At 42.2% G+C, this 16,915-nt stretch overlaps 1 protein-coding gene across 2 annotated transcripts in view; it reads right to left on the bottom strand.

The window, feature by feature from the left end:
• LOC115109701 (glypican-6-like) overlaps positions 1 to 16,915 on the bottom strand; it is a 120,614-nt gene that overhangs the window by 53,667 nt on the left and 50,032 nt on the right. For both annotated transcript variants that reach the window (XM_029634959.2, XM_029634949.2), the window contains exon 3: positions 11,639 to 12,030. In XM_029634959.2, coding sequence (XP_029490819.1) covers positions 11,639 to 12,030 — 392 coding nt within the window. The remainder of the gene's footprint in view (positions 1 to 11,638; positions 12,031 to 16,915) is intronic.

Genomic DNA, 16,915 nt, shown 5'->3' on the forward strand with positions numbered 1-16,915 from the left:
ATTCTACTGTGCTTTCTGTTTTCAATAGAGCACTACAACACAATTCTCATGAGGTCAAATGAAGTCCGAGAATGTCAGGCTTAAGACACTGTTTAAAATGCAAAAAGACACGCCGGCTGCTCCACTGTCCTTACATCTATGGCGCTCAACAGAAGCTCAGCATACATAAACAGGAACGACATGAACAACAGTTGTATCTGGTGAAATTGAAAATATGTGAAAAATACAGCACCAGATTTGTTTGGTCAATAATGCAAATATCAACATATTTTTTCTTTGAAGTCAAGGCTCCAGGGTAATGGCTAATGGCTTTATCTATTTAACAAACACCAACACAGACAGGCCCTTAATAATAATTTCTTAACCTTGTTACTGCATCTCAGGCCTATGTGAAAAAGCAATTCCCTAACCACCATTTCTGTCAGTGCATCAGTTTGCTTGTGTGTGTGTGTGTGTGTGTGTGTGTGTGTGTGTGTGTGTGTAAGTAAGTGGATGCCTACATGTTTTATGCATTTTATTGCAGTAGTGTCTGAGCTTCTTGTTACTCTGACCAAAATACACTACATGACCAAAAGTATGTGGACATGTGCTCATTGAGCATCTCATTCCAAAATCATGGGCATTATTATGGAGTTGGTCCCCCCTTTGCTGCTATAACAGCCTCCATTCTTCTGGGAAGGCTTTCCACTTGATGTTAGAACATTGCTGAGGGGGACTTGCTTCCATTCAGCCACAAGAGCATTAGCGGGGTCGGGCACTGATGTTGGGTGATTAGGCCTGGCTCGCAGTTGACGTTCCAATTCATCCCAAATGTGTTTGATGGGGTTGAGGTCAGGGCGCTGTGTAGGCCAGTCAAGTTCTTCCACACTGATCTCGACAAACCATTTCTGTATGGACCTTGCTTTGTGCAAAGGGACATTATCGTGCGGAAACAGGAAAGGGCATTCCCCATACATAAGTTGGAAGCACAGAATCGTCTAGAATGTCATTGTATGCTGTAGTGTTAAGATTTCCCTTCACTGGATCTAAGGAGCCTAGGCCAAACCATTAAAAACAGCCCCAGACCATTATTCCACCTCCACCAAACTTTAGAGTTAGCAATACTCATTCGGGCAGGTAGTGTTCTCCTGGCGTCCACTAAACCAAGATTTGTCCATCAGACTGCCAGATGGTAGAGTGTGATTCATCACTCCAGAGAGCGCATTTCCACTGCTCCAAAGTACAATGGCGGTGAGCTTTACACCACTCCAGCCGCGCTTGGCTTTGAACCTGGTGATCTTAGGCTTGTGTGCGGCTGCTCGGCCATGGAAACCCATTTCATGAAGCTCCCGACGAACAGTTCTTGTGCTGACGTTGCTTCCAGAGGCAGTTTGGAACTCGGTAGTAAGTGTTGCAACCAAGGACAGATCATTTTTACGCGCTACGTGCTTCAGCACTCAACAGTTCCGTTCTTTGGGCTTGTGTGGCCTACCACTTCGCGGCTGAGGCGTTGTTGCTCCTCAATAACAGCACTTACAGTTGACCGGGGCAGCTCTAGCAGGGCAGATATTTGACGAACTGACTTGTTGGAAAGGTGGCATCCTATGACGGTGCCACATTGAAAGTCACTGAGCTCTTCAGTAAGCCCATTCTACTGCCAATGTTTGTCTCTGGAGATTGCATGGCGGTGTACTCTATTTTATACATAAAATAGAGTATGAAATAGCCGAATCCACTCATTTGAAGGGGTGTCCACATACCTTTGTATATACTGTATACTGTAGATACAATAACACATCCCTATTTCGTCAGGTTAATCTCAACATCTTTAAAATAATAAAGGAAACACCCAGTCTCTGTTCTGAATGAAGTATAATTTTACACAACGTCCAAAATATCTTGTGTATTTCCAGTGTGAGCAGATGTACTAGTCTAAACTTCCCAAAGTACCCAGACACTGCATGAATGAGGTGAGAGAAGAGGCACAGCTCGGCTGGAAGTCTGTGTTTTGAGTGGTTTCTGAGCTGTCTCCATGTTTGATGTGATTGGACCCCATTCTCTCTCAACCCAACAGTGAGGATCTGCTGAGGGGAAGGCAAGGCGGAGGCATCAACAGCCTCCACAGAGTCAGGCTTGAAGACAAGGATCAAACAAACACACACACACACGCTGACTGACTGATACGCCTCAAACATCTACTGCTAGCTTCCTCCGTCATTGGCTTGACTTATCACAACAGTCTGATGCTGATCACTCAAACAATGTCATGTACCCACTGACATCCAAAGGAACTCACAGGTGTGGGGGCTGCGAGTTGAAGATATCAAGGGGGTAATCGTTTATTTAGATTCTCTGCTACCTGTGGTGGCTATACAGTATCTGCCTTCAATATTTGTGACATTTCAGATTGCTTTGTTCTGCAGTTGCATAGCAACTGTTGGTGAATACAATTCATTCATTTCATATGGATGCGATAAAATAAGTAAGTATTTTTCAGATTCTAAGATCTTAAAAGGGTCATTTGAACCTGAAATCCACTTAATTTTAAAATACTCCACTGGAAGAATCCTTCATGTGCATGTCCGTACAGTAAGACATGGTATAGGGTTGCTTCCCCCTTTTTCAATTTGCAGAACTGACACCTGACAAATGCTACCCTTCCCCACAAATGGCTTTGGTGCAGACCAGCACTTAGTATGTTGCCATAATGTCTGCTCGACTCTCCCCTATCTCTCCCTGGACTGCTTGCTCCTTTGAGCGCATTACACCATTTGCAGAGCAGGTATTATTCTAATGATACAGGCTCATCAAAGTACGTCCTATTATTAGAATCAATCAATAGCCACATCACTGCTTTGCAACACTGAATAACAGAAATACACGGTGTACCCATAATAAGAATGCAGTCTTTGATACTTTGAGAACATTTTGAAGCCTTGATATATCCTTGGGTATATCTTTTCATATCAGAGGTTTAGAAAAATGGGTAAACACCAAGCCTACGCTGGTATTTATGCTGTAATAAGTGTAATTGAATGCCAAACTCTGATTGATCATGGGTAAACTAAACTGCCAGGCGATATATAAACGTGTCTCTAGTTACTCAGGCAGTGCCTCCAGTCAAAAAGCTGAGTGTCTTAGTCAAAAACGGTGAACTGCTGGGATGTGATGTACTACACCAGCTCCTTTAACTCAATAAAGTCCCCCAGCAGCACTCGGCATAGATGTCACATCTCACTGTAGCCGGGTGCCAGGACACCTCCTCTGGGGTGTCTTATTCCATTATGCTTACACCCAATCTCTTCTGATGAGTTGAGGCCCCGTGGATCACAGCGCCTTTGCCCCCGCCACATGACCTGTGTCTCAGGTCCCTGGGTAATGTCAGAGGTGAGGTGGGGACATGGCGGCTGCCAGGGAACCCAGGATGTGTGTCAATACCACAGATGCTAACAACTCATCCCCAGGGTTTGCTCATAGAGAGGGTTTCAATCAGGCTGCCCTGGCTGGAAATGGGGAACTGATATGGCCTGGAGGTGCATGACGTGATCACACATGATTGTGGTTCACGGAGTTCATCATGCTTGCTGGTAATGAATGGCCCGCAGTGGAAAGGTTGAGTTTGTTGGATGTTCATGGGTTATACATCTGATTCTCCGCAGGCAGCCAAATCACCTTGGGTTTCCTCGTGCCTTTGACCGTATAATACTGTAGCTGCGCTAAAATCCCCATGACGCATACCCTATTTATCATGAATTATGATGAACATAAACCCATTGACCAGCAACAGTTGCATAAGGACTCAATTTCCAAACAGGATATTAACTGTTTTCTAGCCTTGATGTCCAGGCTTCTCCTCGGACTACGCAGAACAGTTTACACAGTATTATCAACACCGATAATGGTAACAAACGCCTGCAATTCCGGTAAATTGCTTGTGACCACCGAAGCAGGGGAAGCGAATGGTATCTATAAGGCCAGTGTTCTAATGTTGATATTAACTGTGAACACGATCTAGAAAACAGTTGTTTTTGTTGTTGAGTGGAGCAAATACCAAACATACATCTCTTGCTATGCCTTTAATCTTCCTTTGCACTGGATCGAAACTACACACACTCCTAAGGCAGTGATATACTACAGCAACAGCTAGCTGCATTAAGATTATATCACATCAAACAGAATACTTACAGAAAGATTAATGGGGACGGTATACAGACTTAACAAATATTGGACGATAGAGATACAAACATCCATAGCAAATCATATTTCCTCGTAGCTTGGAGACAGATACTCTTCCCATGCTTAAGAATTCCTTGTGAATAACGGGAGGCCCCATCAGTAGTCATTATAGAGCACTCGAGAGGGCAGCCCTGAGCCTCAACCCAAAAGCCCATAGGCCCATACAAAGAGGTGGTGCTGGTGGTAAGTCAGTGGTAAGTCAGTAATATTATACTGTAGGGGATCTTCTGGGAGAGAACAAAACCTCACCCAGAAAGAAAATTAGAACACCTTCAGCTTGTTCAAGAATGTGTTGGATTCTGTTAAAAGCCTACTTCTTTCCGCACCAGTAAAATTCATTCCAACACCAACTCCAACACCAACAAATTGCTCTGTTTTATGATCTCAGGTTTTGGAATTAAATATTTATATGTGATAATGATGGATCCAACACAATCAGTCCATTGTTCAATTCTGGGAAAAGTTTTGATATAAATCTATGACAATAATTGTACATTATACAATTGGGTCAAAGGATTCAGGGGAAAATTCCCTTTTTCAATGGGAAGTGGTGTATTCCTTATCAGAATTAGCATTCTCACCGCTGCACAAAAGCAGCAAATTAGACAAAAGCAAAAAAAAAAAACTAAACTCATGAAAAAAATACTACAGTTTACTAAAGAATACTACAGTACTTACTATAGAATTCTAGTATTTTATAGTAAACTGTATATTGTATAATACAGTCACACCCTGATATGTTTCACCTGTCCTTGTGATTGTCTCCACCCACCTCCGGGTGTCACCCATCTTCCCTTTTACCCTCTGTGTATGTACAGTTGAAGTCGGAGGTTTACATACACCTTAGCCAAATACATTTCAACTCAGTTTTTCACAATTCCTGACATTTAATCCTAGTAAAAAAGTCCATGTCTTTGGTCAGTTAGGATCACCACTTTTTTTTAAGAATGTGAAATGTCAAAATAATAATAGAGAAAACTAGTTCTTCCAGCTTTTATTTCTTTCTCTTTCTCATCACATTCCCAGTGGGTCGGAAGTTTACATACAGTCAATTTGTATTTGGTAGCATTGCCTTTCAAATGTTTAACTTGGGTCAAACGTTTCGGGTAGCCTTCCACAAGCTTCCCACAATAAGTTGGGTGAATTCTGGCCCATTCCTCCTGACAGAGCTGGTGTAATTGAGTCAGGTTGGTAGGCCTCCTTGCTCGCACATGCTTTTTCAGTTCTGCCCACAAATTTTCTATAGGATTGAGGTCAGGGCTTTGTGATGGCCACTCCAATACCTTGACTTTGTTGTCCTTAAGCCATTTGCCACAACTTTGGAAGTATGCTTGGGGTCATTGTCCATTTGGAAGACCATTTGCGACCAAGCTTTAAATTCTTGACTGATGTCTTGAGATGTTGCTTCAATATATACAGATAATTTTCCTTCCTCATGAAGCCATCTTTTGTGAAGTGCACCCGTCCCTCCTGCAGCAAAGCACCCCCACAACATGATGCTGCCACCCCCGTGCTTCACAATTGGGATGGTGTTCTTCGGCTTGCAAGCCTCCCCCTTTTTCCTCCATTTTGGCCAAACAGTTCTATTTTCGTTTCATCAGACCAGAGGACATTTCTCCAAAAAGTACGATCTTTGTCCCCATGTGCAGTTGCAAACCGTAGTCTGGCTTTTTAATGGCGGTTGTGGAGCAGTGGTTTCTTCCTTGCTGAGCGGCCTTTCAGGTTATGTCGATATAGGACTCGTTTTACAGTGGATATTGATACTTTTGTACCTGTTTCCTCCAGCATCTTCACAGGGTCATTTGCTGTTGTTCTGGGATTGATTTGCACTTTTCACACCAAAGTAAGTTCATCTCAAGAAGACAGAACGTGTCTCCTTCCTGAGCGGCATGACGGCTGCGTGGTCCCATGGTGTTTATACTTGGGTACTATTGTTTGAACAGATGAACGTGGTACCTTCAGGCATTTGGAAATTGCTCCCAAGGATGAACCAGACTTAATTAATTAATTATAAATGAATTATAAGTGAAATAATCTGTCTGTAAACAATTGTTGGAAAAATTACTTGTGTCATGCATAAAGTAGATGTCCTAAAAATGAGTTTTAATGACTCCAACCTAAGTGTATGTTAACTTCCGACTTCAACTGTATACCTGTGTACTCTGTTTGTCTGTTGTCCATTAATCTTGTCTCGTCAAGTCAACCTGCGTATTTTTCCATGCTCCTGCTTTTTCCAAGTCTCTGTTTTTCTAGTCCTCCCGGTTCTGACCTTTGCCTGCCCTGACACTGAGCCCACCTGCCTGACCATTCAGCCTGCCCTGACACTGAGCCTGCCTGCCACTCTGTACCTCCTGGACTCTGGCCTGGTTTATGATCTTTTGCCTGCCCCTTGTTTTATAATAAATATCAGAGACTCGAACCATCTGCCTCCCTTGTCTGCATCTGCGTCTCGCCCTGTATAGTTATAGAATACTGTTATCCACACTGTGTTTTCCCTCAAGCCTTTGTAGTACTTACTATATAATTGTGTAGTATACTGTAGAATAATATACTCCACTCTGTAGTATCCCTCGAACGTTTAGTGCTTACTATAGAATCTTGTAGTATACTGTAGAATACTACAAAATGATCTTCAATGCTGTAATGTTTAATCTGATACCATTTAACACCTGGTTTAGTCTGGAAATATATTGGTAACATTTTCTTGGCTACTGTACTGAAGTTTGTATATGTTTTGTACACCAAGTGTATGTTTGATTTGCAGGCAGGTACGAATGGACAAAAGCCTCTGAAAATGATATTCAACGCTCCCACCCCTGGTAACATTTTCTTGGCTACTGTACTGATATTTTGATATATATATATAAACACACACACACACACACACACACACACACACACACACACACACCACACACACACACACACACACTACTGGTCAAAAGTTTTAGAACACCTACTCATTCAAGGTTTTTTCTTTATTTGTACTATTGTTTTACTACTACTTCATGAAGCTGCCAAGAGTGTGCAAAGCTGTCATCAAGGCACAGAGTGGCAATTTGAAGAATCTCAAATATATATATATTTTTTTAAACCATTTAAAAAAATGGTTACTACATGATTCCATATGTGTTATTTCTTAGTTTTCTTCACAATTATTCTACAAAGTAGAAGATAGTAAAAATAAACAAAAACCCTTGAATGAGTAGGTGTTCTAAAACTTTTGACCGGTAGTGTGAGCTGTCTCACAAGTCCTCAACTGGCAGCTTCATTAAATAGTACCTGCAAAACACCGGTCTTAATGTCAACAGTGAAGAGGCGACTCCGGGATGCTGGCCTTCTAGGCAGAGTTGCAAAGAAAAAGCCAAATCTCAGACTGGCCAATAAAAAGAAAAGATTAAGATGGGCAAAAGAACACAAACACGGGACAGAGGAATTCTGCCTAGAAGGTCAGCATCCCGGAGTCTTCCCTTCACTGTTGACGTTGAGACTGTGTTTTGCAGGTACTATTTAATGAAGCTGCCAGTTGAGTACTTGTGAGGCGTCTGTTTCTCAAATTAGACACAATAATGTACTTGTACTCTTGCTCAGTTGTGCACCGGGGCCTCCCACTCCTCCTATTCTAGTTAGAGACAGTTTGTGCTGTTCTGTGAAGTGAGTACACAGCGTTGTACGTTGTACACAGCGTTGTACGAGATCTTCAGTTTCATGAAAATGTATCGCATGGAATAGCCTTCATTTCTCAGAACAAGAATAGACTGACGAGTTTCAGAAGAAAGTTATTTGTTCCTGGCCATTTTGAGCCTGTAATAGAACCCACAAATGCTGATGCTCCAGATACTCAACAAGTCTAGAGAAGGCCAGTTTTATTGCTTCTTTAAATCAGCAGAATAGCTTTCAGCTGTGCTTACATAATTGCAAAAGGGTTTTCTAATGATCAATTAGCCTTGTAAAATGATCAACTTCGATTAGCTAACACAACCTGCCATTGGAACACAGGAGTGATGGTTGCTGATAATGGGCCTCTGTACGCCTATGTAGATATTCCATAAAAAAATCTGACGTTTCCAGCTACAATAGTCATTTACAACATTAACAATGTCTATACTGGATTTCTGATCATTTTGATGTTATTTGAATGGACAAAAAATGTGCGGTAGTGTATACATATTTAAATGTATTACAGATTTAGATTTTGTAATATTATATATTTTGATATCATGATATTTTATCTGTATGACAACAGTGCCATGACCTTCTACGATCAATCAATCTCTATAGGTACAGCACCTTTCCACTCCTGTAATTCAGCCCTTTTCCTTTGGCCTGAAATAATCAAATGAAGTTCTGCTTATTTTAATCATGAATTCTACTAGACTCACTGAACATTTCATATTTTGTTCTTCGTGAAATACCTCAGTCATATTTCATTTGCTTGGCCCATTTGCTTTCCGCCTAAGGCGAGAAAAGATAAATAAATAAAGTTGCTGGTCTTGCCACCTGAGAGAGAAATAAAACAAAACAAATATTATTTTCAGAAATAATTTACAACTTGTCAGGTTAGATGGGGAGCGACACTGCACAGCCATTTTCAGGTCTCTCCCTCCAGAGATATTAAATCGGGTTCAAGTCCGGGCTCTGGCTGGGCCACTCAAGGACATTCAGAGACTTGTCCTGAAGCCACTACTGCATTGTCTTGGCTGTGTGTTTAGGGTTTCTGTCCTGTTGGAAGGTGAACCATCGCCCCAGTCTGAGGTACTGAGTGCTATGGAGAAGGTTTTCATCAAGGGTCTCTCTGTACTTTGCTCTGTTCATCTTTCCACCAATCCTGACTAGTCTCCCAGTGTATGACGCAGAAAAAAACATCCCCACAGCATGATCCTGCAACCACCATGCCTCACCGTAGCGATGGTGCCAGGTTTCCTCCAGACGTGAAGCTTGGCATTCAGGCCACAGAGTTCAATCTATGTTTCATCAGACCAGAGAATCTTGTTTCTCATGGTCTGAGAGTCTTTAGGTGACTTTTGGCAAACTGCAAGCGGGTTGTCATGTGCCTTTTACTAAGGAGTGGCTTCCGTCTGGCCAGTACCATAAAGCCTGATTGGTGGAGTGCTGCAGGGATGGTTTGCCTTCTGGAAGGTTATCTCATCTCCACAGAGGAACTCTAGAGCTCTGTCAGAGTGACCATTGGATTCTTGGTAACCTCCCTGACCAAGGCCCTTCTCCCCCAATTGCTCAGTTTGACCAGGCGGCGAGCTCTAGGAAGAGTCTTGGTGGGTCCAAACTTCATCCACTTAAGAATGATGGAGGCCACTGTGTTCTTGGGGACCTTCAATGCTGCAGAAAATATTATGTTACCCTTCCCCAGATATATGCCTCAACACAATCCTATCTCGGAGTTCTGACAATTCCTTCAACCTCATGGCTTAGTTTTTGCTCTGACGTGCACTGTCAACTGTGGGACCTTATATAGACAGGTGTGTGCCTTTCCAAATCATGTCCATTCAATTTAAATTTACCACAGGTGGACTCCAATCATGTTGTAGAAACATCTCAAGGATGATCAGTGGAAACCGGATGTACCTGAGCTCAATTATGAGTCTCATAACAAAGGGTCTGAATACTTATGTAAATAAGGTTTTTCTGTTTTTTATTTGTAATACTTTTGCAAACATTTCTAAATACCTATTTTCATTATGGGGTATTGTGTGTAGATTAATGAGAATTATTATTTTTTAAATCCATTTCAGAATAAGGCTGTAACGTACACTACCATTCAAAAGTTCGGGGTCACTTAGAAATGTCCTTGTTTTCCATGAAAACACACATGAAATGAGTTGCAAAATGAATTGTAAATATAGTGAAGACATTGACAAGGTTAAAAATAATGATTTTTAATTTAAATAATAATTCTGTCCTTTAAACTTTGCTTTCATCAAAGAATCCTCCATTTGCAGCAATTATAGCCTTGCAGACCTTTGACATTCTAGTTGCCAATTTGTTGAGGTAATCTGAAGAGATTTCCCCACATGCTTCCTGAAGTACCTCCCACAGGTTGGACTGGCTTGATGGGCACTTTTTATGTACCATACGGTCAAGCTGCTCCCACAACAGCTCAATAGGGTTCAGATCCGGTGACTGTGCTGGCCACTCCTCTGTCCAGTGTCTGTGTTATTTTGCCCATCTTAATCTTTTATTTTTATTGGCCAGTCTGAGATATGGCTTTTTCTTTGCAACTCTGCCTAGAAGGCCACCATCCCGGAGTCACCTCTTCACTGTTGACATTGAGACTGGTGTTTTGCGGGTACTATTTATTGAAGCTGCCAGTTGAGGACTTGTGAGGCGTCTAGACATTCTAATGTACTTGTCCTCCTGCTCAGTTGTGCAACCGGGGCCTCCCACTCCTCTTTATATTCTGGTTAGAGCCAGTTTGCACTGTTCTGTGAAGAGGGTAGTACACAGCGTTGCACCAGATTGTCAGTTTCTTGGTAATTTCTCACATTAATTTCTCAAAACATGAATAGACTGATGAGTTTCAGAAGAAAGTTCTTTGTTCCTGGCCATTTTGAGTCTGTAATAGAACCCACAAATGCTGATTCTCCAGATACTCAACTAGTCTACAGAAGGCCAGTTGTATTGCTTCTTTTATCAGGACAACAGTTTTCAGCTGTGCTAACATAATTGCAAAAGGGTTTTCCAGTGATCAATTAGCCTTTTAAAATGATAAACTTGGATTAGCTAACACAACGTGTCATTGGAACAGGAGTGATGGTTGCTGGTAATGGTGACCCCAAACTTTTGAACAGTACTGTCCATTTGTGGGGGGAAAGTCAAGGGGTCTGAATTCTTTCCCAATGCACTGTATGCTACACACTGTAGTATCCTTTGATCATGTAGCACTTACTGTAGAATTTTGTAGTATACTGTAGAATAGGATCTTTCATTCATTAATAGCACTTTCTATAGAATGTTGTACTTCATGGCAATAGACTGTCCCATAAGAATGTTTACCTGGTAATCACGGCATGAAGTACATTATTACGGAAATAAGTCATGGTTAACACCCTCATACCCAAATGGAAAAAATACTATGATTGACTACATAATACTATAACACTACTATATAATTATGTACTACATTGTAGTAAACTGTAGTAGGTTATAGGTTATAGAAAATAGCAGAAATGTTGAACCTTGCCATTAAGACTCCTGTCCTACCTACTTACAGGTTATGTCAAATTTGTTCTTCTATTATTTGTCCAGTAGGTTTCTGCAAAGAGAAATCACCCACTTTGGATCCTTGAAAAGCGCTATATAAGTCCTATTTATTATTATAGTAAATACTACAGTATACCCTAGTAATATCTGCAAAATATTTTTTTTATGAGGGCAGTTTTTATGAATGGCAGAGACTTGAGCTTACCTTGGACACCCTGTTGGCCACCTCTCGACCAACCGAGAGCCCCTGGACGAATGTGCGGGCTGCAATGAAGGCCCTTGTAACCTGAGCCTTGAGCTTCCTGGGCACGTCTCCAAAGGGTTTGAGCTGGTCTGTGTACTTGCTGATGCACTCCAGATAGTCATCTGTGATGACGTACTGGGAGTTGAGCAGCGTGAACATGCGCTCCAGCAACCGCGACCAGAAGTCGTTGAGCATCTCCTCCAGGTTCACGTTGCCCCCAGTGTAGTAGCGCTTCAGCTCGGCAAACAGGTTCTGGAAGACTTCTGAGTTCTGCATGTAAGGCTTGCCATAGGTCCGTACGAACATCTCGTTCAGGGACTTCTCCGTGTTCTCCAGCAGCTCCAGGAAGAACTCTTGGTCAAGAGAAGAAAGAGAGAGACAATTCAAATAATGTACAATAATAAAAATAATAATGATAATTTTTGTTGAGAACTCAGTCAGAGTCTCAACTTAATGTTAACAGTTAGAATAGTCGAAGAGACAAGGTAGAATTTTCTAAATTTGGTTGTGTATCAGCCGTCTTTCTCTTCTGCTTTTCACTGACAGCCCGTCAGCAAAAACGTTTTAGATTGGTAAATTAGTCTAGCCAGCTATCTAAACTTCTAGTAATCATGGTCAAATTACCGACCGGGGACCCCCATTTGTTTTATTAGTCACTCTCAGTCAGATATCGTATTAAAACGGCAAACATTTCTCTCACACTATGGCAAAATAAGTAGAATTGCAAGTAATTAGCTATAGAATTTGAAAAAATTCTCTCCGCCCCATGGCAAAATGTGGTGATTTGCAGCAAACTTGCTTTAAAACTGCACAAAAAACTGTACGGCCCATAGCAAAAATATGTAGAATTGCAGGAAATTAATTTGGTTCTCTCTGCTGTCAAGAGGAGGGGCCAATAAAATGTTTTGCTCGCAGGGTGGGGGGGGGGACCAAAAGGCTTGGGCCGGCTCTGACTGCATGTGTGGGTATGGATATGGGGATGCAGATCCGCGAGCCACTGCATCCCCTCATGACAAGTTTAGATTTTTTGTGAATCCCAACCCATGCAAAGTTGCACATCTCTGATGTACAGCATATCCTATATACAGTATATATATATAGTTGAAGTCGGAAGGTTACATACACTTATTTCAATTATAATTCACTGTATCACAATTCCAGGGGGTCAGAAGTTTACATACACTAAGTTGACTGTGCCTTTAACAGCTTGGAAAATTCCAGAAAATTATGTCATGGCTTTAGAAGCTCTGAGAGGCTAATTGACATAATTTGAGTCAATTGGAGTTGTACCTGTGGATGTATTTCAAGGCCTACCTTCAAACTCAGTGCCTCTTTGCTTGACATAAATGGGAAAATCAAAAGAAATCAGCCAAGATCTCAGAAAGAAAATTGTAGACCTCCACGAGTCTGGTTCATTCTTGGGATCAATTTCCAAATGCCTGAAGGTACCACGTTCATCTGTACAAGGGGCGGAGTAGCCTAGTGGTTAGAGCGTTGGACTAGTAACCGGAAGGTTGCAAGTTCAAACCCCCGAGCTGACAAGGTACAAACCTGTCGTTCTGGTAAAAAACAATAGTACCCAAGTATAAACACCATGGGACTACGCAGCTGTCATACCGCTCAGGAAGGAGACACATTCTGTCTCCTAGAGAATAATGTACTTTGGTGTGCAAATCAATCCCAGAACAACATCAAAGGACCTTGTGAAGATGCTGGAAGAAACAGGTAGAAAAGTATCTATATCCACAGTAAAGCGAGTCCGATATCGACATAACATAAAAGGCCGCTCAGCAAGGAAGAAGCCACAACACATAGGGACAACGATCATACTTTTTGGAAAAATGTCCTCTGGTCCGATGAAACAAAAATATAACTGTTTGTCCATAATGACCATTGTTATGTTTGGAGGAAAAGGGGGAGGCTTGCAAGCCGAAGAACACCATCCCAACCGTGAAGCACAGGGGTGGCAGCATCATGTTGTGGGGGTGCTTTGCTGCAGGAGGGACTGGTGCACTTCACAAAATAGATGGCATCATGAGGGTGGAAAATTGTGGATATATTGTGGGCAACATCTCAAGACATCAGTTAAAGCTTGGTCGCAAATGGGTCTTCCAAGTGGACAATGACCCCAAACATACTTCAAAGTTGTGGCAAAATGGATTAAGGACAACAAAGTCAAGGTATTGGAGTGGCCATCACAAAGCCCTGATATCAACCCTATAGAATTTCTTTGGGGCAGAAATGAAAAAGCGTGTGCGAGCAAGGAGGCCTACAAACCTGACTCAGTTACACCAGCTCTGTCAGGGGGAATGGGCCAAAATTCACCCAACTTATTGTGGGAAGCGTGTGGAAGGCTACCCGAAAGACCCAAGGTAAACAATTTAAAGGCACTGCTACCAAATACGAATTGAGTGTATGTAAACTTCTAACCCACTGGGAATGTGATGAAAGAAATAAAAGCTGAAATAAATCATTCTAGAGGATGGCTGTTTTTTTTCAAATGCCTTCCTCACCATCTTAAATAAGCATGCCCCATTAAAGAAATTTAGAACCAGGAACAGATATAGCCCTTGGTTCTCTCCAGACCTGACTGCCCTTAACCAACACAATAACATCCTATGGCGTTCTGCATTAGCATCGAACAGCCCCCGTGATATGCAGCTTTTCAGGGAAGTTAGAAACCAATATACACAGGCAGTTATAAAAGCCAAGGCTAGCTTTTTCAAGCAGAAATTTGCTTCCTGCAACACAAACTCAAAAAAGTTCTGGAACACTGTAAGGTCCATGGAGAATAAGAACACCTCCTCCCAGCTGCCCACTGCACTGAGGATAGGAAACTCTGTCACCACCGATAAATCCACTATAATTAAGAATATCAATAAGCATTTTTCTACGGCTGGCCATGCTTTCCACCTGGCTACCCCTACCCCGGTCAACAGCACTGCACCCCCCACAGCAACTCGCCCAAGCCTTCCCCATTTCTCCTTCTCCCAAATCCAGTCAGCTGATGTTCTGAAAGAGCTGCAAAATCTGGACCCCTACAAATCAGCCGGGCTAGACAATCTGGACCCTTTCTTTCTAAAACTATCTGCCAAAATTGTTGCAACCCCTATTACTAGCCTGTTCAACATCTCTTTCGTCACGTCTGAGATTCCCAAAGATTGGAAAGCAGCTGCGGTCATCCCCCTCTTCCAAGGGGGGGACACTCTAGACCCAAACTGCTACAGACCTATATCTATCCTACCCTGCCTTTCTAAGGTCTTCGAAAGCCAAGTCAACAAACAGATTACCGATCATTTCGATTCCCACCGCACCTTCTCCACTATGCAATCTGGTTTCAGAGTTGGTCATGGGTGCACCTCAGCCACGCTCAAGGAAATCTTAACCGCCATAGATAAGAAACAATACTGTGCAGCCGTATTCATTGACCTGGCCAAGGCTTTGACTCTGTCAATCACCACATCCTCATCGGCAGACTCGATAGCCTTGGTTTCTCAAATGATTGCCCTGCCTGGTTCACCAACTACTTCTCTGATAGAGTTCAGTGTGTCAAATCGGAGGGCCTGTTGTCCGGGTCTCTGGCAGTCTCTATGCGGGTCCCACAGGGTTCAATTTTTGGGCCGACTCTCTTCTCTGTATACATCAATGATGTCGCTCTTGCTGCTGGTGAGTCTCTGATCCACCTCTACGCAGACGACACCATTCTGTATGCTTCTGGGCCTTCTTTGGACACTGTGTTAACAACTCTCCTTCCGTGGCCTCCAACTGCTCTTAGATACAAGTAAAACTAAATGCATGCTTTTCAATCGATCGCTGCCTGCACCTGCCCGCCCGTCCAGCATCACTACTCTGGACGGTTCTGACTTAGAATATGTGGACAACTACAAATACCTAGGTGTCTGGTTAGACTGTAAACTCTCCTTACAGACTCACATCAAACATATCCAATTCAAAGTTAAATCTAGAATTGGCTTTCTATTTCGCAACAAAGCATCCTTCACTCATGCTGCCAAACATACCCTCGTAAAACTGACCATGCTACTGATCCTCGGCAATGTAATTTACAAAATATCCTCCAATACCCTACTCAATAAATTGGATGCAGTCTATCACAGTGCCATCCGTTTTGTCACCAAAGCCCCATATACTACCCACCACTGTGACCTGTACGCTCTCGTTGGCTGGCCCTCGCTTCATACTCGTCGCCAAACACACTGGCTCCAGGTCATCTACAAGACCCTGCAAGGTAAAATCCCCCCTTATCTCAGCTCGCTGGTCACCATAGCAGCACCCACCTGTTGCACGCGCTGCAGCAGGTATATCTCTCTGGTCACCCCCAAAACCAATTCCTCCTTTGGCCGCCTCTCCTTCCAGTTCTCTGCTGCCAATGACTGGAACCAACTGCAAAAATCTCTGAAACTGGAAACACTTATCTCCCTCACTAGCTTTAAGCACCAGCTGTCAGAGCAGCTCACAGATTACTGCACCTGTACATAGCCCATCTATAATTTAGCCCAAACAACTACCTCTTCCCCTACTGTATTTATTTATTTATTTTACTCCTTTGCATCCCATTATTTCTACTTTGCACATTCTCAAATCTACCATTCCAGTGTTTTACTTGCTATATTGTATTTACTTCGCCACCATGGCCTTTATTTTGCCTTTACCTCCCTTATCTCACCTCATTTGCTCACATTGTATATAGACTTATTTTTCTATTGTATTATTGACTGTATGTTTGTTTTACTCCATGTGTGTTGTTGTATGTGTCGAACTGCTTTGCTTTATCTTGGCCAGGTCGCAATTGTAAATGAGAACTTGTTCTCAACTTGCCTACCTGGTTAAATAAAGGTTAAATAAATAAATAAAATAAAATAAAATTCTCTCAACTATTATAAAGTGATGATCCTAACTGACCTAAGACATGGAATTTTTACTAGGATTAAATGTCAGGAATTGTGAAAAACTTAGTTTAAATGTATTTGGCTAAGGTGTATGTAAACTTCCGACTTCAACTGTACATACACAGAGGGTAAAAGGGAAGATGGGTGACACCTGGAGGGGGGTGGAGACAATCACAAGGACAGGTTAAACATATCAGGGTGTGACTTTATTATACAATATACAGTTTACGATAAAATACTAGAATTATGAAAAACTAAGTGTAAATGTATTTGGCTGAGGTGAATGTAAACTTCTGACTTCAACTGTGTGTATATATATATATATATATCT

This window comes from Oncorhynchus nerka, linkage group LG3 (assembly GCF_034236695.1).
Source record: "Oncorhynchus nerka isolate Pitt River linkage group LG3, Oner_Uvic_2.0, whole genome shotgun sequence".
Classification (NCBI taxonomy): Eukaryota; Metazoa; Chordata; class Actinopteri; order Salmoniformes; family Salmonidae; genus Oncorhynchus; species Oncorhynchus nerka.